The sequence below is a fragment of the Gigantopelta aegis genome, chromosome 14, assembly GCF_016097555.1.
Source record: "Gigantopelta aegis isolate Gae_Host chromosome 14, Gae_host_genome, whole genome shotgun sequence".
In the NCBI taxonomy this organism is placed as follows: Eukaryota; Metazoa; Mollusca; class Gastropoda; order Neomphalida; family Peltospiridae; genus Gigantopelta; species Gigantopelta aegis.
In genome coordinates, this window is record NC_054712.1 from 10835576 (window position 1) to 10859207 (window position 23632).

At 38.3% G+C, this 23632-nt stretch overlaps 1 protein-coding gene across 1 annotated transcript in view; it reads right to left on the bottom strand.

The window, feature by feature from the left end:
* Positions 1-15794, bottom strand: part of LOC121388013 (low-density lipoprotein receptor-related protein 3-like) — a 60156-nt gene extending 44362 nt beyond the window's left edge. The window contains exons 1-2 of the mRNA XM_041519214.1: positions 15723-15794; positions 3717-3953 (exon numbers count right to left, since the gene is read on the bottom strand). Of these exons, the coding sequence (XP_041375148.1) occupies positions 3717-3953; positions 15723-15756 (271 nt within the window). The 5' untranslated portion in view covers positions 15757-15794. The remainder of the gene's footprint in view (positions 1-3716; positions 3954-15722) is intronic.
* Between the last annotated feature and the right edge of the window lie 7838 nt (positions 15795-23632).

The window sequence follows — 23632 nt, forward strand, 5'->3', positions numbered from 1 at the left end:
ACAACAGTTACGGACCGTTTTCACCCCCATTAAATTTAACGACTCAAAACTATAAGATCTGTTATTTTTGAAGGGAAAAATATATATTAAATAATATTAATAAAATGAGTAGTAAGGGTTTACCTGAAACGTAGCGGACCACGTTTGGGAGGGTGGCGTGGGGTGGGGGTGGGGGGATGGGGGTGGAGGCTGGCAATAGAGGGTGTCTAGCCTCCCCCTTCCCATCCTCCACACTGAAGTCTTTACTCCCATATAAATAATTTAAAAACTGTTTTGTGGTTTAAGGCCAAACCCTCTCCGCTTAATCTTCTTGGGGCTAAAAATATAAAATTAAATATTTAGATAAAATTGTCTTTATTTAGACCGCCTGTCGAAAATTGGCGCTTATTTGTAATATTAGGAATTAGTTTTTATGTTCATAATTTTTTGACACGTCATCTAAATTAAGCCATTCCATTTTAGTATAAAGCCAAAATTTCCCTATTAATTAAACATTATCTACCCGATGCTCAGCCACTGGCCTTGCCAGAGACTGGACGTGGGAACCTCTTTTGGATATAGGCACATAAATAAAGTAACAGTAACAGGAATTATAAATATACTCAGTAGATATGCTTTGTACAAATATATAAATAGCAGACGATTTTGGGAAACTTTTTTTTTTGACAATTCATCATACCATGACTCGGGTGATTATAATATAAACTATGTTTGTTTTTTCCAAGTATTACTTAGGTACTTTAAAAAAAAATACCATTGGTTCTTAGTATATACTAGTACCGCTATTTATTTCAGTAAATTTGAATCACAAAACTAATACCTCTGCACAAAGCTGGGTCCAAATGAATTATAGACATGGTCATGGCGGTATACATGCTCACAAAACTAATATCTCTGCACAAGGCAGGGTCCAAATGAATCACAGACAAGGTCATGGCGGTATGCATGCTCACAAAACTAATATCTCTGCACAAGGCAGGGTCCAAATGAATCACAGACAAGGTCATGGCGGTATACATGCTCCCATAAATCATTATCACATGCTTCATATGTAAAAGGACACCACATCATCAGGCATTCGTTTTGTAAAACCATCAAGTATTATCAAGCCCACCTTGGTATTGGGTAAAACACAAACAGAAAATACTAGTAGTTATCATGTCTCGTCAAACAATTCCGATCATCATTATAACGTGTATATGTTTTCTTCATACTACCCGGTACTTCAGGATATTTAACTTCGGAAAATCTACCACGACTGTGCAATACAGCAGTTATCAAACCAAAGAATGGCTCACGTCAGTGCATGAACGGACAAAGTGAGAAAGTTTATAGCATTTGTCTCGCACAAATAACCAATAGGTTGTTGACATGTTAGCTGAGACAGTGAAATGAATGAATGAATAAATGAATGAATGTTTAACGACACCCCAGCACGAAAAATACATCGGCTATTGGGTGTCAAATTATGGTAATGCAAATAAATAAAGTGATGATCAACATCAATATAAAAATTCAAGGTTTAAACAAAAACAGTGTAAAGAACTGTGCAAAAATACAAATACAAATATCACAGAATTTTACGGACACCGAATTTTACTCTAAACTTCAATTTGTGCTGTATTGGCCATTCTCAAAGAGAATGTTACACCCCTGCACCACAGTGAGGTTACAGCACGCGCAGGGGACTGAGACAGTGGAGTCCAGACACTACATGCAAATGGCCAGCTGTCAAATCTTCAGAGGAAGGTTTAACAATGGGTGTAGCTGAAGACATATACTTGATTAATCGTATTACTACTCACAAATAAAACAATACCATATATGTAAGGGTTTAAGTAAAACGTAACGCAATAGGTGCAGTGTCGGGATGTAGCGAAGTGGAAAAGCACACGCTTGATGCGCGGTCGGTGGGCCCATTTGGCTATTTATCGTTCCAGCCAGTGCACCAAGATTGGTATATCAAAGGCTGTGGAATGTACTATCCTGTCTGTGGGATGGTGCATATAAAAAGATCCCTTGCTACTAATGAAATAAAATGTAGCGGTTTTCCTATCTAATACTATATGTTAAAATGACCGATGACTAATAAACCTATGTGCTCTATGTTAGGGTGTGACACAATTTTGAGGATGCATGGCAAAAACATTACATCCTTGAAACAAGTCATGTGAAAGTCTAAATGTTTCCCGGATTCTTTTTTTTTGTGTGTGCAATGCCTGACGATATTGCGATAAAATTTCGTATATTGCTTTATCATATACTGCTACAGATTAGCTTAACTTTCGTGGCGATTTATCAATTTTTACACAGTTATGGCCCTTGAACTTAGAAGATACAAACATTTATTGGGCTCATTAGGGGACATGTATTGCTTTAGCAGTACTCTGGGAATGCTTGTTGAATATATTTAATTATTTATTTATATATATATTTATATATATTTAACATTAATGATAGTAATTAATAGAACGTCAACGGTAATTAAATAAAATTTTAGGAATTTAGGTTTATAATAAGCTTATGAGACGGAGAGTAGTGGTCGTGCGGTGTGAGGGATGAGGGTGGTGGTCGTGCGGTGTGAGGGGTGAGGGTGGTGGTAGTGCGGTGTGATGGGTGGGGGGTGGTCGTGCGGTGTGAGGGGTGGGGGTGGTGGTCGTGCAGTGTGAGGGGTGGGGGTGGTGGTGTATAAATCCTCGTAAGAACAAAAAACAATATTGGGGCAAAATTAGCTGGCCTGAAAACATTTCACTGTGTATTGCCATCATTCTACCCACAATATTACTTGTAACCTGTGTAAAAATGTGTAATGATTCGTTTAAAAACCTAGCTGTTTCGTAGTAATGCTAATATGAATAAATTGTATTCAGATTTGGGCATTTTCGTTTAATTCGGGCAAAAATCAGGCTGCCCACCTACAATCTGATTTTTAAAATTTAAATCAGATTTTTTTTTTTTTTTACTTTAATTAGGAGCTTCTGAATTGAATACTTGCTCCCTATTAAAAACACGATTTGGAAGCTTCACTGCATTCTGAAAGGAAATACCTCGAACATCTATAAATGAGGTATTTAGCCAGGATGGCTATATAAGGTGATTTGACACGTGAAGTCAGTTACTTCAAGTCACATCTGTTAGATCTGACTCTAGAGCATCCCCAAATGCGTCCAATTTACCACATTGAAGCAGAGTGCCTTCACTTGACACCTTCTATTGTGTTGATCTCCCAGGATCATCCCAACCATAGATTTGGGGACATTGTCACTGATCAGTATGACTTGTTAGACTACATGGTGTTGAAATCTAATTGCAATTCAATTATAAATATATGTAAAAATCATTATCTAGCGTAAGTAACAATTGATTTTAAATAACACTTCATTTTTTGTTATGCAAGTTAATTGATAAATCACATGTTTACAAAATAATCAATAAAAATAAATGCAATAATCATAAAAATCAAATGAAACATAAGAAAAATAAGAAAAATCGAAATGTATGATTTTTTTTTTGATTTTTTTTTTTGCAGTGATTTAAATCATGATTTAAATCAATGATTTAAATCAAACAACTCTGAATATAATGTTATACAGACCTTTTGCGATTCCATGTCAGTCTTATGCTTCATATCTAAAATCACGGATTTTAAATCGTAGCATGAAATCGTAGTGCTGAATTTGCAACCTGGTCAACCCTGACTAAAAATATAAACAAACCTTTATGATCAATCGAATTCCCATCATAAATCTGCACCCAGTCAGTGCAGCTGTAGCCGTCTCTCATTAAATCCATTTTATTAATTCGGACCAGCATCCTGTGATAGGACGGAGCTCTGAAACTCATCACACATTGTATATGAGGACCGAACCTCCACCACTTAGTTAGTTTCAGTATTCCATACGAGTTTTTTTTTGTCAGAATGAGTTTTCGTTCGCAATGCTCATCCATGTAATCTGTAAACAACAAGCCATTCATTACAAAGCACTTGAAACACTTGAATAATTTGTTGTCGTTTTTTGGTTTTTGGTTGTTTGTTTTTTAAAGAAAAAAACAAAATCTGGACCCATATTCACAAAAAGGTGTAAATTTACGTCTACGACCAGCACTTACGTCTGCCGTAGATGTTTACGTTTACGTGCAAGAAGTACCTTATTCTCAAAGACGGTCGTAAATGTAAACGTAACTTAGTTGGACGTAAATCTACGATTTAACACTCTCACCGGAGAAATAAAAAAAAAAACCCATTAGAAACGATGGCTACCGGGTAAATAACAAATGCGCAAAACTCAATTTCGTTTGTCGTCTGCTAACAATAACATCGCGAACGGCGAACCATGACATTTTGGTATTGGTGAGGATCCGCGTTTTGGTACGAACCTGAGGACATTTCTTAAAAAGGAAAAGATAACTCAGGAGAAATTGGCCGAGTGGAAAACATCCGTAATAGTAAATAACGGCGATCGTGCTTGATTTATTATATGTATACGACTTACGTGCAGCGTTAGGTGTAACCGGAGGCACTCTTATATTTACGTCCAACTTTACACGTAACTTACGTTTTCGTTGTTTCGTGAATAGCTCTTCAGTCGTAGATTTACGTTTACGTGTAAAACTAGGCTTACGATGTTTTGTGAATATGGGTCCAGGCCCGTAGCCAGCCATATGTGCGGGGGGAGGGGGATTGCGTTGAGGTATTGGGTGGAACTAAATTTATATAATGGGTGCCGAAGGAACCTGAATCGAGCGCCCATGGGCTAGGGGGTTCGGGGGCTTGCTTGCCCAGAAATGTTTTAAATGTAGATGCTCAGAGGTACATTCTGGAGCTATTTGTGATGATGGATGTTTAATTTTTTATTTGAGGTATTTTGAGGTCGTAGCACGTACATTTCAAGAGCAGCAGTAAACTTTAACTACATTAAATGTGTGACACGTTGTCTTGATGAAGACCAATAACATCAATTATTTCATTTTGAATTGTTGAAGAAATGTGTGTCGCATTTTTCATTTCTGGCGTCTCCAGGTGGTTTTTACGTACTGGATTGTATGGAGCTACAAGTGTTAGCAATGCCAGGAACTTTCCGGGCTTTCCACAGGAGAGTGATTTATCATTGTCACCGCGGACTTCAATACATTGCCTGGCACACAACTATTGCCATAATAATTGTCCGATTTGATTGTTTTCAATATTGTTGGCAAATTACATTGTCTAATTTCACATCTATTCGACTTTCTGGATTCTCAATCCCACTAATAAAGCTCTCTGCAAGCTTGACTGACTGCAAGTGATCATCTGTTTTTAAATGAACAGAAGCCTTCTCATTCATTCCATACCTTTTTTCTTTTTTTTTTTGTATCCCAGTGCCCCCTTTTCTTTCTCTCCTTTCTCTCCTTTGAATTCCATCTCATTTCTTCCCGATCTGGCAACTCCTCCTATCTTTCAACTTCTTTCGCTGTCCACCTCCACATCCCAGTCCTTGTCTCTCCAACCGCGACAGGTGCTTGTCTCTTGTAGCTATCTGTGCCACACACCTGTTCCCCATCAGCTTTTAGCTGTGGGCTTAGTCTGATCACTTCGGGGAGTGTTCAGTAGTTACTTCTGGCATTGTTAAGAGACACTTGTAACCGCCTACTATGCACCCCTACTACCGGAGGTCGTTATTTAGTGCCGTGGGTCAGACCAGCTTTATTAGCGGCAGAGGACGAGGATGCCAGGTGGGTGCTGGGATATACACAGAGACTGCACCCGTGGAGGAAGTTGAGACAGGTAGGCGATGGTGTGGACAGCTCAGAAGACAAAGTCTGAGGAAATTGACAGAAAGGGTCGAAACCATTTAGTAACCGGCCTATTAACAAAAATCCCACGGGTCTCCCCTTTGTCTGCAAAAAGTGAGCAATATTTGCAGAAACAGGCATCTCACGTTGGACTACATAACAGCTATTTATATAAGTTCAACCACTCCAACTTAAATGATCGATTACAACCTCCAACAAATGTTATGGAAAAACGTATGTACTGTTTGGCTGAAAGTGTTACTTCAAAAGATACTTCTGAGCACTTCCCATGTCATTCAATAAAGTTTTTACACCATCTACAGAGATAGTATCATTAATGAGCTTTCCTATATCATCGATCATTTGGTCTATGGGTGTATTTGAACATTCTGCTTTATCTTTAGATTTTGAGTCTTCACTACATTTTTCCGGTTTAGATTGGGGCTGTTCAAAAACAGTGTCTGTTTCTTCCGATTCGTCAGAAACTGAAAATAATTTACCAAACTAATGCAAAATCTGTATAAAAGAATGTGTTGGTTCACACATAGTGAGGCATAGGCGTATGGGATGTGGGATCAACTGCCCACTCCAAACCTGGAGCAAATCTTCTCATTCGGGTAAAAACGATGGAGATGTTCGGGCAAAATAAACTAGACTGAAAACTGTTCACCATGTATTTCAATTATTCTCACAATATGAGGGTGCGTGTATGGTGGTGGTGGGGAATTGGGGGCTGAACATGACCCCCTAAGCAAAAACGATATGAGAGTCTCCCTGTTCCAATGAAGTGCCACCCACCCCAATCGCCGGTTGATGTGATAGTGTTATCTTGCCCTGTCCTGATTACGCGTATATGTATCTTACCCGCTAAAACCTGCCATTGCAGGCCCGCAGCCAATGAGGAGCGGGGTGTCGCTGACTGTTTAATTAATAACACTTAAAGGGAAATTCCTGAGTTTGCTGCACTTTTTAAAATGTTATCGACTAAAAAAAAAAGTTTGACGATTGTAATTACATATCAAATATATTTTTCTGCATAAAATATTAGTGGCTGTATATTAAACGTGTTTCTGATCGTTGTAATATTTGTACTAGGTTAAATTTCATTTTATTTCCAAAAATATAAATACGAAATTATTTGAAGACAAAATCCAGTTCGGGCTTGTTACAAATATTAAAACGACCAGAAACACATTGAATATACAGACACTGATATTCTAAACAAGAAAATATATTTAATATGCAAGTTTAATCGTAGAACTATTTTATTAGTCGCAAACCTCTTACAATGCAGCGAACTCAGGAATATCTCTTTAAATTAGTCAAAAATCATTGTTTAAAAATACAACTTGTAACGCCCAGATGCCAGAAAATCCCGTTTTAGCCCACTCGTGCAAGGCAAGTTTTGTCCCACCATAACCCTAAACAACCCCTCACTTTCAAAATCCTGGCTACGGGCCTGCATTGTATTATTAAATATAGAAAATTACTTTAACATAATTATATCCCTGCATTGCCCCCCCCCCCCCCCCCCCCCCCCACACACACACTTTTCAGATGTTTTGCTTTATATAAAGGTGTAAAGGTGTGTAAATATAAAAGATAATAATGAACATATAATCGATGTCACAAACTGCGTTCACCAAGCAACAAAAAAAACATGAACACGACTTTTACGGAAATACTATTCTACATTTTTAAGCTATTGTACGTGAGACAAGATAGAGTGCAATCAGTTTATCGTGTTAGGTTGTCATGGGCATTTCCCTTGATAACACTCTCGTAAACAGAGCGATCAACTTATGTGTCATTTCCTTTCACGAGATTGTAGCATATACGAGCGATATCACGGAGAGCTTGTTTGACCTGGCGAATGTGCTCATGATTTGGCCAGGGAAATGAACTGTGCGGAATTGACTATAATTGCACAACACACGTAGATAAGAATACGACCGACTGTCGCCCGAGACACATTCATGCAGTCACCTATAATCATGTGGTTCGCACCACATCCCAAATATCTTAGGGCAATGAGAACTTGATAAAGTGGAGGCAGAGACACATTTCTTGCAGTCGAACGATGCAATGACACCAGTATCAGAGAAGTGATGTACACTTAGGGGATAACCCTACTGTCTTTTCCGATTTGCGGACGTATATCGGTGGTTTTAATGTCGCAAATGTAGTTTTATTGGCGACGCGTTAGCGGAGCCAATAAAACGGTAAATTTGCGACTGTAGTCGTTACACAAATAGCGCAGTTGGGCCTTTTGACCTAGAAAACCACAACTCTCTTAGGCATGGGCGTACGACCCGGGGGGGGGGGGGGGGGGGGATTGCCCCCCCCCCAAATTCGGGCAAAACAGTGGGGGAAATTCGGGCAGTTTTTATCTGGGTAAAATTTCGGGCAAATCAACCCCTCCAGCCCCCTTAAATCAAAGAGTTCCCATACGCCCATGCTCTTAGGAGAGGGGGGATTACTAAAGTAATGTCGGAAATAGAATAAAAATTATTTTCGTCAATTGTTTCTTTCATATTAAACTGACAAGTGACTATTTTGTAAATATCTATTTAATGATACTCTACCTATTTTAGCATTACTTTGAAATTAAAAGAAAGATGTCGGTAAACAGGTGATTTGTGACCTTAATTGGAACAGACTATAACACATTTTGATATGTGTCAATTTCATTTACCCATAAACAAACTTCTAATTTAAAACTGCAAGTTAACTGATTATTTTGAACTGCAGCATAGATTATTAATTATGACCAGCATATGTAGTGAATATAAATTCAATATAAGTACATTAGAAATTTACACAATCTTGCAACCACTTAAAGGTGCTATATTATAAGTTATGAATGAATGAATGAATGAATGAATGTTTAACGACACCCCAGCACGAAAAATACATCGGCTATTGGGTGTCAAACTATGGTAATGCACATAAATAAAGTGATGATCAACATCAATATAAAAATTCAAGGTTTAAACAAAAACAGTGTAAAGAACTGTGCAAAAATACAAATACAAATATCACAGAATTTTACGGACACCGAATTTTACTCTAAACTTCAATTTGTGCTGTATTGGCCATTCTCAAAGAGAATGTTACACCCCTGCACCACGGTGAGGTTACAGCACACGCAGGGGATATTATAAGTTATATGCGAACATCTGTTTGTGATAAAAATCCTCCAATAAAAATGTATTTTCAACTAGTAGATAACATTATGTCCTATAATCATTTATGGGCATATAGTTAAAGGTGTAGTCTTTAAATGTTAAAGCAAAATTAATAAAAACATGATTTGCAAAAGCTATCATTATGCAACTTTGAGATAGCACCTTTAATACCGGTATAATAGAACACAAAGTCAGAATGGTCCTTGGCAGTTTTGCTCAAAAGTTACTTATAAAAGTCAACAAATATTTTGTTTTGGAGAGGGATTGGGGTAAACCGTCATCAGAAACAGTCTCTCACATATTGTAATGGCAAATTGACACATGTGGACCAAATTATTTTATAGTCTGTTCCAATAAAGGTCACAAATCACCTGTTTACTGACATATTTCTTTTAATTTCAAGAGTACATCTTGTACCTTGTACATCAATGAGAGCCAAAGTAAGTAAATGCTAAATTAGGTACACTATAATTAAATAGATATTTACAAAATATTTACTTGTCGACGAAAATCATTTTTATTCTATTTCCGACATTACTTTAGTCCTTCAAAGATGAGATACAAAACAATTTGATTTAATCATGATCATGTAGGCATATAATTTCTAATTATAGCTAATTGCACACATTACAAAGTACACACCATAGGGAAGGAAGGAAATGTTTTATTAACATTTATTTGCACTCCTATTAACAACGCACTCAACACATTTTATTTACGGTTATATGGCGTCAGACATATAGTTACGGACCACACAAATATTGAGAGAGGAAACCACTTCATGGGCTACTCTTTTCGATTAGCAGCAAGGGATCTCTTGTATATACCATCCCACAGACAGGATAGTACACACCACGGCCTTTGTTACACCAGTTGTGGAGCACTGGCTGGAGCGAGAAATAGCCCAATGTGTCCTCCGACGGGGATCGATCCTGGACCGACCGCGCATCAAGCGAACGCTTTACGACTGGGCTACGTCTCGCCCTTTACACCAATGGGCCTACGAACACTCCAAATACGTAGGTGCCATATGTCAGTGTAAGTGGCTCACTGCCGCTAGCTTTTGACAGCCACTGACCATTATTATCAAGTTAGGTTAACTTTTAATGTTCAACGAAATATTGGCGGCCATGATTATTTCTAGATCTGATGTCGCGCAAGTTCAATCTCCAAATAGGGGCGTGGTGCTTGTTACTCTCTTGGTTATCGTATTTATATTATGTTGTTATAGTTTTGTTATTTGTTATAAAAATAAATAATTAGTGAAGCACAACTAATTTAGATTGTTTTGTCTGTAAGGGAAAATCTCTCCGCTTGTAGGATTATTCTAAGAAGTTAATAAACTGTATAGCTACACTCGGTTCTGTTTCGACAGAAGTTACGAGGATTTCCGATTGCCCAATGTCAGCGTGGCCAATCTACGTCATAATGACGTCATTTTGTAGACTTTCATGGTTTAAATAAATAAATAAACAAATCCACACAATACCTAAACTATATCAATGTTCAGACGCATAGTGATACATTGATGTACTTTGCTGATATAGTGGCCGCAATTATAAAGTTATTGTAGCATACAACAAGCATTTTTTTTAACATACTTTTTTATGACTTTTATAATGTAAACTGAAGCAAATGAACCTAATTAGAAGAAAAACACACAAAATGTAATAACATTTCATCATAAATCTTGTCCAGCATAGATGTAAACATGACACGTCAATGGATATTCCAGAGGCCAATTTCGCAAATTTGCTAAGAAGCGTCCCCTCCTCACCAAAGCAAGATATAATACTTTAACAAAAAACTAAAATTAGCACACTTTTCTGTGTTATCTTAGCTAGTTATCCTCCAAGTTTTAATGTGTTTGGTTAAACTGTGTATTTTTAATTATTAAGCAAATGTGTTACCCATCTGCCAAAACTCTCCACAGCCGGGCACAGAAACACAGAAATGTTAAAAAATATTATAATGTTGTCACATACTGACAATCACTTTACACCTGATATGTCCTGTAGACAATATCATTGTGTAGTCTTTGTATTTATTAATATAAAATACATCAGGCCCGTAGGAACTGTGATGGGGTGGGGTGGGTGTGTGAGGGGCGGGCCTGGGGGCTTGTTCTCCATCCCACACTTGAGGACAAAAATGTATGTTTAAAATTTTCACTACTCCACATAAATAAAGATGATATAAAAATTAAATCTAGTTTGTATCCCTCACTAGAGACTGTATACCCCCCCCCCCCCCCCTCCACACACACACACACACACTTCAAATATCGTTCCTACAGGCCGGTACAGATGTGGACAATATGTAGAGGCTGACGTTACGAGCCAGTTCCTTTTATCTTTAGGATTTTGTAATCATGATTTCAAACTAACTGTATCAGCTAGTTTGCTCCACATACTGACATAAAACACATTTGTTATTAAATACTGGAATAAAACAAAAATAACTACAATATATCCAGTGTTATTTTCTTTAATCATTCATGGAGGAAGAAGGAAGTCCTGGTGAAAATATATTAAAGGTAAAATTTATTACAGGTAAAACAAAACAAAATAATATATGATGCTTATTCCAAGTGCTAACTATTGTAAAATTTGCTTTAAATTGCTAGATGCCAAAAGTGATTAAGTATATTACTTTATGGTAACAGTCGAAAATTAGACGACCAATTGTTTCAACCTCTGTCAAATGTAGCAGGCTTTCTGCCAGAACATAATTCGAGGTTACGTAATAAAAACAAAATATATTCAAAGGCATATATTGGGTAGTTATGAATTTGAAATGTTTTATTGGACCATTTTATTTAATGCACTTTTACAAATTTTAAACAGCAATTATCTTACTATAATCTATCAAAAAATTAAAACAAAACATATCCATTAATTTCCGAGATTTTTTAGTACATGCATGTAATTGTACCCTCTACCTGCGTACCCTCTAGCAGAAACCCAGGGTAGGGAACCCCTAGGGATGGGGGCACCGGGACTGGAGGGCACGACGGTTGGGTTGGCCGGGGGGGGTGCTGGGTGGGTGGGGGATACTCCACCGGAAGATGGTTAGGGCGGTAGGTGTAGGCGGTTTTGGCCGTAAGGGTTGTTAGGTTTGTCCGGGGGACTGCCCCCCCCCCCCCCCCCCCCCCGGAGCCTTCCCCGGTTTCGGCCACACCGAAGTCCCCAATACGATGGGTGCCGCTAAGTAAAACATATCCCCCTATTAACAAAACCTCCTGTGGCTGAAGTCTAACCTCCTAGTCACCTGCCACCCCTATTTTGAGGGTTAATTAATATATTTAAAAAACAAATTAAATATATTTATATTTAGGACTGCCCGATCTAAATTTGCGTTACAAATTGTTAGTTGTTTGCTGTATATTAAATATTGTTTGAGAAAATAACGCACAAAATTATTTATTGCAAAGTCCTTTTTCCCTGTTTGTTTAAATATCAAAATTGCCCCAGTAATTGTTCTGTCCCAGGTTGGACTACTGGCATCCGGTGGCCGAACCTGGGATAGACATGCTCGAAACCTTCGTGGTATAGGAACATGTAAATACTTTATTGATTGATTGATTGGTGTAGAGTATTTTTAATATGACATAAAGAAAGCATTGAGACGTTAGTATGGAGTCGTTATGGGCTGTCGGTGAAACTTGATTTACAGGTAAATAAATGTTAACTATAAATATTCATATGTGAACAAATTGCAATACCTTTTTTTAATGTATAGTTTAAGTACATACTTGTCTTTCATTTTCACATTGTAAATATACCAAATTGTCATGTTTATGTATTACATTTATACTTTTGGTTTACCACTGTGACACTGAAAACCTTTGGCCCATAACTGTATTTAGTCAAATATTAGGCAAAATCTAGACTGGGAATGATTTATGCTTATTAAATCTTGTTTGCAATTTATTTATTTTATTTTTGGCATCAATCAATCTTGTTTATAATAGCAATATGTATGCAAGTTTGAGATTCTGTGTGCGCTATGAAAGAAACAATCTTAAAATTAGTGGCGAGAAATTCAAAAGTTATGTCCCTTGGTATAAAAATCCCGGTCAATCATAATTACTTTAATAAATCAATTCTTTTATTTACGGTGGTTTATATTTATGTTAGTGACATAAATCGGTTCTTTAAAATACTGCACATAATAACATATACATATAAATGGTGTTTATGGCTGATAAAGGGTTACAAATTGATAACCTATATTTGGAAAAATAATTTTACCACTTTTAATTTGCAACTAAGATGCTAGACTCACGTAAACCAATTTATTCATCATTCTAGTTTACGAACACTACTGATGTTTAACGATTAAGTTGGCCGTTAATGACTGTAAAGCCGTAATCGACATGTAGGTATTCGGGGTCGCGTTTTTGGCTACATGATAAAACGCGTTTGTGTTTCGGCCTGAGAGAATATACCGTAATCAACCGAAGCGTCTTGTATACCTTTCAAAATACAGACTCGTCTTGCCATTCCCACAATTCCACCAGACGATCAAGAGGAGAAAGTGATATTCACTTCTTCTGGGTTTTTTACAATAGGTTTATGGTGGGAACGATAGGGGAGATCATGGCGGGATTATGAGTAACGGATTGTTTTACTTGCCTAACTTATTCCATGCGTCCAGATCACTTAGGACGTGGTGATGATGAAATAATGGAATAAACATGCGTCTAGAATGCGTCTTTGAAAATAAACCGGGACGGTTTGATTATCACTTGTGGTGATGAGCATGTGTCCAAGTCTGCTTTCCATACGTTCAGGGACGCTCGGACGCATCTTAAAGCGACCCCTGATAAAACCACGATGAAATTGCTCACAGATATTCCTAATAGGTGTAATATTAGAATTGGGATAATATCACTGTGTTTCGTTGTTAACTGTATAGAAGATACTCCCCGAGTGTCAAGTGATATCATGATTATCAGCACGAGTTGATAAAAGTATGAAATCCGAGGTTTGCCGAAGATTTTTATACTTTTATCAACCAGTTCTGATTAAATTACGATATCACAAGACACTGGGAGGGGGGAGGGGGGGGGGGGGGGGGGTATTCTTTTTATCATCCATTATCATTCTTTGCGACATTTGTAAACAATGTCAATAATGTGAGTTGAATATCACTTTATTTGGCAGTAGCACGACAGGTGCGTAACGTCACTAATGACGCTGAATAGCCCTGAAACATACACAGTGACGTAACAAAAGAAGCCATATGTCCTAAGGAGAATATCACAGGAGATATCGCAAATTATCGTGCCATCGATATCTCCTACAAAAGCCTTTATTATTAATGGATGATAAAAGGTTTTATCCTATAACTTACCCATGATATCCATGTCATAAACCCATGTGATAATTTACTTTATTAACCCGGTTAATAATGGTATGCAAATTTGCAAGGTCTCTAGGTAGTGTGTTGCTGTGGATGGGTCATTTGCTTACAAGCCAACAAGACCCGTGTACATGAGCGTAACGTTTTCAAAGATTTGTTTAAAATGCGTGACGTCAAACTAATTTGTGCTAATCGTGATGACGTCATATTACAGATGGCTGCCAAATTTTGTGATAAATCTTTATAATTAACAATGAAACACTGATATTATCCCCTAAATAAATGAAAATTCGACAACGAACATGATCAATGCCATGGGGGATGGGACGAACCTACCCCCCCCCCCCCCCCCCCCCATTAAAAAACAGTGAGCAAAACACACAAATAAACAAATGTCCACATAACATTCATAAAAAGGAAGAAGATTTTATTTAAATAATATATAAATAATTTTTTTTTAAATAAAAATACACATACTGAGAATGGATAGGACAGGTTGGTTTTTAGCAATGTCAGTCTACAAACGTCTCGTTCTCCAGCCATTAACAGTTTGTTAACCGAGTTGTTTTTGTTTTTGTTTATTTGGTCATATAATAGATCCGTTACTCAGTTTTTAGCCATTATTTGTAAAGTGCCTCGTCGTCTAAAAAAACATATGACCATTTTCCTGTTCGTTCAATGGTGGACATAGTAATTTATGCCACCAGTCGCTTCAAATCACACAGCTGTTTAAACCGAGATAATAGTGCGTTTGATCAACGACGCGACCCCTATGGGGGAAATAATTTCTGGGCCTTCGCCATTCGATCGCATGCGACAAGTCGGTACGACTAATCGCGTAATGAAAACGCCCCTTTACGGACGATCTCATAAATTTTCAAAATGGTCAATAGTCATGCAGACGTGCCAAATTGTTAATCCAAGGTCAGCTATTTCGATCACCTATGCTTAGAAAGTCACTCCCAGAGATGACAATTAATGTTGGCAAAACACAAAAATCAGTTCCAACGTCACCATGTCAACAGTTTGATCTGTGTTAAAATGAGAGTTTCCTGTAGCCTACTATAGTCCGTCAGTAGTTACACCCTTGAGAAAAAACTGTGTGGTTGTTGTTTTGTTGTTGTTGTTGTTGTTTTTTCAAATAATTTCAGTTTTGGTTTAACGCAAGAAGAAAGTAAAAGTGTTTTGGTAATAGCAAAAAAAACACACACACAAAAAACACACACAAAAAAAACCTGTGTGTAATTTTAAAATCAACCGGCTCGGAAATAAATAACTTGTACATTCAACAGAATTAAAAAAAAAAACATTCAGCTATTATTCAGATTACAAACCCACCATTCGTGTTGAATGCACCACTACTATTTGTTTATTTTTATTAATTATGTTACTTACATGTTCTATGAGCGGCAAAAGATTGAGTTATCATAACAGCTAAAATCACCAAAAAGGGTATTTCTAACGCCATTTCTGTTGTTCTGTTCAACACATTCCTCCACTGTTTAGGCCTATTGGTCAGTGGATTTGTGCAGAGGCGGATCTAGATGGGCAGGGGCCTGCCCCCCCCCCCCCCCCCCTACATTTTGCGACAGTTATAAGTTTACTCTTTCACGACAGTCGAAGTTGGGGTATTATTATTATTGTTGTTGTTGTTGATTTTGAAATATATTGCTGTAACACGGAGGGGGGGGGGGGGGGGGCTAATCTGGCGGCCCAAAGAAGAAGAAGAAGGCGAAACCGACGGGGGCGGTTCAGGGAGGATCATAGCCGGTGGCTTAACCACCGGGGGCGGTCCCTTCTGCGTCGCCGCCCCCATCTACTCGACTGGAGCCCACGCCAGGAGCGGCTCGGGAGGGCTGGGGGGGGGGGGGGGGCAAAGCTGTCAGCTCCTCAGTAGCGGCCCCTTCAGCTCAAGTTCCGACGCTGATGGACACCGAACATGTGTTAATCACAGACTCGCCAGCTAGTCAGGGTTGTTGTTGCCCTAGCGGCGGTCCAGCGAGAGCCCAAGAGGAGGAAGGTTTCAACAGCCGCTGTACCGAAGATTCCCGACCTGCCAGAATGGACTCTCGTCTGTGATAAGCTGCCAGCGAAGTACCGGGGAACAATCCAGGGGGACTTCACCAGCAGCTCGCAAATCAACGGTCCGTGGAGTGACAAACATCCAGCCAAGGAAAGTTCCAGATTGAAGGAGCCATCCACTCGGACAGCAGAGCGGGACGGGCTGTTCAGGCAGGGACTCATGATGTCATCCATGGATAATAAAACCATCCACCGTATTCTCAAGATGGTGTTTCAAGGCGATTACCTTGGAGTCGTGGGCAAATGATACGTCAACCTGACTGAAGGATTCCCCAACTTCAGACCTGAACAGCCTATCAACTGTTGTTCCAGACATGTGCAGGTTATGTTAGCTACTTTTGGCTTAGGTCTCAGTGCCTACTTCTAAATTGTTATTGCAAATTCCGCCCACCTCAAACTTACCCCCTCCTCCCCTCCTGGCCCGGACTTAGTCACTGGCGAAAGTCAGAGATTAAGCCCGTGACAGGCGTGCGTAAGCTCTAGTGGCATATACGCACGTAAAACATTACAAGGAAGCAAGCTGTAACCCCCAATCCCACCCCCACCCCCACTCCCACCCCCCACCCCACCCCCGTTTCCAATGTTTAATTTTGTTATTTTGTACAAACTTTTAATATTTGTAAAGCTATTTTATTTTGATTCACTGACTAACATGATCTTTGGAATTTGTTTCAATTTATAACATAATGCACAAGGCCATTTTAACATTTCCCCATCGTTCTGACCTCTTCTCCTCGTTTGATTAGTACTGCCGACGGCCATCTTTGTACTTACCCAATGCCGCATTTTGTAAGGGTCTTTTCACGCTTATGTCCCATCGACTACAGTACACGCATCGTGTTAAATGTTCTGTACAGAGATGAAATTTCATAAATACAACCGTCATACAGGTCGCCATATTCGTTACTTGACACAAACGTGACTATATAGGCCTACACGGCGGCAGTGTGTATAGCATCGGCTAATGATGCTTGATTCTATACACCGGAAATAAGCCACGCCCCATGTCACAAAGGTGTCTATTTTTTCCGCGGGTAACAAAGATAAATATGAACGAGTAATGCCCTACTATATTTATAAATTATGCCAAATATAGATCTGTGTTATTGTAACGAGCATTTAATAAAATATTAAGTAATACAAATCAGTTTTATAACTGAATGTTATAATTAGCGTATTTCAATGTGGTTTTTCTTCTGATCTGTACTTCCGATATTTCGACGTAACTACGTAGTCCGATACACCTGCCGTCAACTGATTTTATGACAGATGTATCAGACTACAAATCAGGGTTCGCGTTAAGATGCGTCCATGCGTCCCTGAACGTATGGAAAGCAGACATGGACGCCTGCTTATCACCACAAGAGATAATAAAACCGTCCCAGTTTATTTTGAAAGACGCATTCCAGACGCATGTTTATTCCATTATTTCATCATCACCACATCCTACCGTAAGTGATCTGGACGCATGGAATTTTTGAAATTTTTAAAGGTATACAGTACCTTTTAGTTGATTACGGTATATTCTCTCAGGCCGAACCGCCATCGGAAATCCTCGAGTGGACAATCTATGTCACAATCAATGTGGTTTCCGTAAGCGGAACACGGGTTACGTAACTAACACTGGAGCCGTGTTAACAGTTGGAGTGTACCTTACTATAGTAGAAAGATGGAATGTCACAATAACTTAATTATTGCGGCCACTATATCAGCAAACTACATCAATATATCACTATGCGTCTGAACATTGATTATAGTTTAGGTATTGTGTGGATTTGTTTAATTATTTATTTAAACCATTAACACAACTATCGGAATTAAAGTCTACAAAATTACGTCATTATGACGTAGATTGGCCCACACTGATTTTGTGCAATCGGAAATCCTCGTAACGTCTGTCGAAACAGAACCGAGTGTAGCTATACAGTTTATTAACTTGTTTGAATATTCCTACAAGCGGAGAGATTTTCCCTTACAGACAAAACAATCTAAATTAGATTATGCATCACTAATTGTTTATTTACAAATAACTAAACTATAACAGCATAATATCAATACGATAACCAAGAGAGTAACAAGCATCTCACCTCTATTTGGAAATTGGACTTGCCCGACATCAGACCTAGAAACAATCATGGCCGTCAAAGTTGTTCGCTTCGAACGATTCAAAACTTTAAACGCAATTTTTATAGTAATTATGCACCTGTGTGCCACTTATATATCCATTTCCGGGGAAAACCATTGCCACGCTCCAAGGTCATTACTCAGACATTTTGAGTATTGACTTCCATGAAGTGACCTGCTGAGTTAGGATGTGCCGTAGGTTGCTGGATCGAATCCCAGTTCAGACAATACATTTTCTAACGTTATCATTAAGATGACAAAGCGAGTGGCAGCCCATGGCCTGCAAGCCTTTGGGTTTTTGCCAACCAAACATAGGAGGGTATGTGTAACGTTTTAATACCACTACAGTCATGCTGATTTAAAGCTAGCGGCAGTGAGCCACTTACACTGACATATGGCACCCACGTGTTTGGAGTGTTCGTAGGCCCTATGTACTGTGTACAGTCAGTAGAAATATAGTGATGTAACACAAGGCTCAAAATAAGCGATGTCGCATCACAATTTGCGATAATTAGAAATTATAGGCCTACATGATCATGATTAAATCAATTTTTTGTATCTTATTTTTGAGATATCTCTCCTGAGAGCGTGGCGGTTTTCTGGGTCAGAAGACCAAACTGCGCTATTTGTGTAACGACTGCATTCAGCGATAGGCCATGACCCAGTTTCTCTTTGCGTATGGCCCAAACAGGCACGCGCCGCGCTTGCATAGCAAAAGCATTTTCCCGCGTCCCCTGGCATGTTTCCTTTTTTAGAAAAATTATATGAAATGTATTTCAGACGGCCACTGTTTCAAACATGACTTCTGACAATACTTTATGTTATGTAGAGGCGTTTTAAGGTGCAAAATACAGGCGGGGGGGGGGGGGGGGGGGGGGGAGCAAAGCAATTTTTGTTTTGTTTACGTCCCACTTTTTTTCTGAAATGGTGACACAGAGGTTACGCATTTCCTTGCCTCTGTGTATTCTTATCCCTGGGGTAGGGATTCTTACCCTGGGGTTAGTGGTGGTGGTTGTGTGTGGGGGGTGGGGGTGGGGGGGGGGCAAAATCAATGTTTTGTCGAGTTTGGTGTCAAAATAAAGGGAATTTGAAACAGAATAACATTGTAGTCCTCGTGACCTACTTTGACTGCACAACTGTTAAATACAAACGAAGCTATAGGAACGTGTTCCTTTAAAGCTGTTATTTCGGAGGGGAAAAAAATGGACTCATGAAGTTTTGAGAATGGACTCATGGAAATGAGCCAATTCAGGAGGAAATGAGTTCACTGGGGGAAAAATGGACTCCTGGGAAAAAAATCCTTAATGCTACCCCTGCTGTTTTTTCTGAAAACTAACACTAACATAGGTAGTAAACATACAGTAAGATTATCCACATCTGCTTAAACAATAATAACAATATAATGGAAATGTAAATGCACATCTGTAATGAAATGGAAATCTACCCTGCTCAGATAAAGGATTAATAATATAATTCATATTTATATTTAGTAGTCAGTGTCTACATAAGTTGGAGGGGCCGGACGTATCCCAGTGGTAAAGCGTTTGCCTGATCCGTGGTCGGTTTAGGATCGATCCTTTTTGATGAGACCATTGGGCTATTTCTTGTTACAGCCAGTGCACCACAATTGGTACATGTATATCAAAGGCCGTGGTATGGTGCATATAAAAGATTGCCTAATGCTACTAATGAAAAAATGTAGCAGGTTTCCTCTCTAAGACTATATGTCAGAATTACCAAATGTTTCACATCCAATAAATCAGTTTGCTGTAGTGGTGTCGTTAAAAACCCCAAAAACAATAAGGTGTTTACTTATACATATGTATATTCACACACACGCACGCACGCACACATATCTATGTATGTACGTATGTACGTGTATGTATGTGTCTGTGTATGTATATTAAAGGTAAATGAACCCTCAGTGGTACTTTATTCAAATTTATTTAATAAAAATCATAGTTTAAAAAATAATAGAAATAGAAATCTACTCTGATCACTTAGTTAATTGATTAATTGTGTGTGTCTACAAAAGTATGTTTTTACTTTTAATTTGTTAACAGCTACATCAGTGGATGAAGTTCGTGTGCACTTGGTAGTGAGATAATGTATTTATAATCCAACCTACTGAAATCTTAAATTTATCATTTTCCAAAAACTACTGTTGTGTTGTTGTTGTTGTTGTTGTTTTTGTTGTTATTTTTTAAGGACAATTATTGTTATAAATGATTATAGTTAAAAGTAGTCGATAACAGTTTTCTAATCGGTTTGACCTGTACACATGTATACAGTAATTATTTTAAATTATATATTCTGCAGTTGTTGGATGATTGTTGTTGTTGTTTGTTTATTTGTTTATGGAACTAAATTGTACAGACGGGCATTGTACAAAACCAACACACGAAACTAATATACGCTACGTAACATTCAATTGCACAATTTATTAACCACTCAGTATATTATTAAATACTTGTTACATTAACATCTACATTTTGAATAATTTGTATATATACACCAGGACATTACTCGATGTCGATCAACCTTTTGCTCATGAATATTCAGTAGACGCTCAGTAGCTGACGACTCTCAGTGTCTACGATCTAGTTTCTCCCTATATACACGGCTGACATAGTTTTGGGGAAAAGGTCCAGTGTGGAGCTACCATTTAAAGTTCCCTATGGGTACCATGGGATACATCTACTTGAAATATAATATAAATATTGTCTTAAGTTTCGTGATTTTCTGTTTGCAGCTGTATGTTTAATATTTGCAACAACCATGTTATGGTATTCGATTTTCGAATTATTTTTTTCGACTATATCCGCATGGCTTAATGTTCGAAAGTAAATCTATATAAAATTATTAATTATCAACGCACCATTATTACATACACGTTTGAAATTGTACAAGATCTACGAGACTGACAGGGAAGATGCAGTCGTCTTCCTAATTCACACCGTGTGTGTTTTACTGGTAAAAAAAAAACGGGTAAATAAAATAACCAGTCCATTCTGTTTATAACATTTCTGCTTTTAAAATTCCCAAATACTGGGTAGAATAGCGGTGGATATAATATGCTGTGATCGGATTCAAAAGATGAATTCAAAGCATGTTACTAAACCAAAAATTAGAATCGTATGGGTTTCATCCAGAAAGCAAAAATATCTACCAAAAACAGACATAGAGGTAGGCAGTACAAAGGGGTAGAAGGGCATGGGATATTGCTCCCCCAAATCACACCTCTTGGTTCCCACCACATTTCATATGTGTCATGGCAAAGACTCAAAGACAATGTGGTCCTCCCGTGTGGATGGCGGCTGGCCCCCAATATACAATATGTTGACGTTTACTGAAAAAACTACAAAATACAACATATATTACATTTATTTTCTACAGTTGTAAGATTCCACCTGGAATTGTTTGGATATAAAAATACACAATAGACTACTTGGCGACTTCTCAAAGTTCTGTTAAGTATAGTTTATCCCAACCGCACACCATTTGAAAATCCTGATCAGTCCTTGAGGTATATCACCAATCTTAACATGCGATGTTTAGTATGTGCAGCATGCATCACATATAATTATATATATACCAAATCGAGTTAACACATACATGTGTATTTAGTTTACAAAATATGATTACGGCCATTGCCATCTTCCAAAATGACCGCAGTTCTCAAGGACAAATCTGCGATGGCCATAGTGTCCAAACGCTTACTTATACATATTACCCGGTGCATTTAAAAGAAAAGCAAGCTAGCTGAATCACAAGACATTGCATATATACAACATTTAGTATACCGGTACAACACTTAAAAGAATATGCAGCGAGCCGACAAAGGCGGCCATTTTGAAAATGGAAAATATTTCACTAGCCCACCGGACCAGTAACAATTAAAATCTACTAGCTCACCAGAATTTTTATTATAATAATACTATAATATACACTTCATTTCATATGTATACATCACTTCATATAATCATCCACAAAAGCCAGAACATTTTGAGATTAATTTATATTATACCTTTAATACTGATAACAGAGCACAAACTTATAAATAAAAAGAACCACACTTAAAGTAAAGCTTGTTCACCAATAAGCAATGTCTTGATTATCGAAACTGTATTAAACCATAGCAATGCGGTTCATTGTGTATATATTATTTTGACTCCATATTTCATAAACTGTTCAAGACAATCTGAAACTCTGGCATAACTGATGCCGAGTTCCGGATTGCTCTTGATGGGTATCTGACGAGCACGTTCTCACTAATGTGGTAAACTGACACGCGGCCCTTTCGAGACAATCTTCTGACCATCCTTTGATTGCAGTGTGCTGATGCTTCCCTGGCTTCTTCACACAAATCTCTATTTGTGAAGACCTCAGCAGGTGATTTGTTTCCCAGGACCTCTTTAGGAACATTGTTGATCGACTCTTGGATCTCAAAGAGACTTTTGGCCCAGCTGAATCTCTCTTGTTGTTTCAGCTTAAAGTTGATCCCCCCCCCCCCCCCCCCCCAACTTCTTGGAGCGAACTTTCACATTTCCCTTGTGACTGGGGGTGGTAAGCGCTGCTTCTGATGATTTTAATTTTCCTAAAGCATAAGAGTTTATCCACCTTGCCCCGGAATTCAATTTGTCGATCGCACTGAATTACTTTGGGAATCCCATGTTCTGCAAAAACCTCTCTTAACCTTCTTTAGACGTTAGCGCTTGTCTTCTTTGCAAGTAGTAGAAAACGAGAAAATATATCCATGATGGAGAGTATATACCTCTGTGTCTTACCGTGTGGTATATGACCTGATCGTTGTGCATGTCAGTCAAGTCTATCTGTCAAAGTTCGTTCACATCACTGTACTGGAGGCATACTGTTGGTGAACTTTGCAAGTTTCTCCTGGTACGCCTTGGATTTGACCAGAACACTCTGAACTTTTCTCCTGACGACAGCAGCGTACTCATGTTTAAGCTGATGCCAGATTGACATTGAGCCACTGACAAGATTATTTTTAAAAGTTCATTTGATCACTTGGGGCGCGTCGTTTTCCACCATGACTTGCTATCCTTCAAAATATAGTTGTCCGTCGACGACAGAAAAAT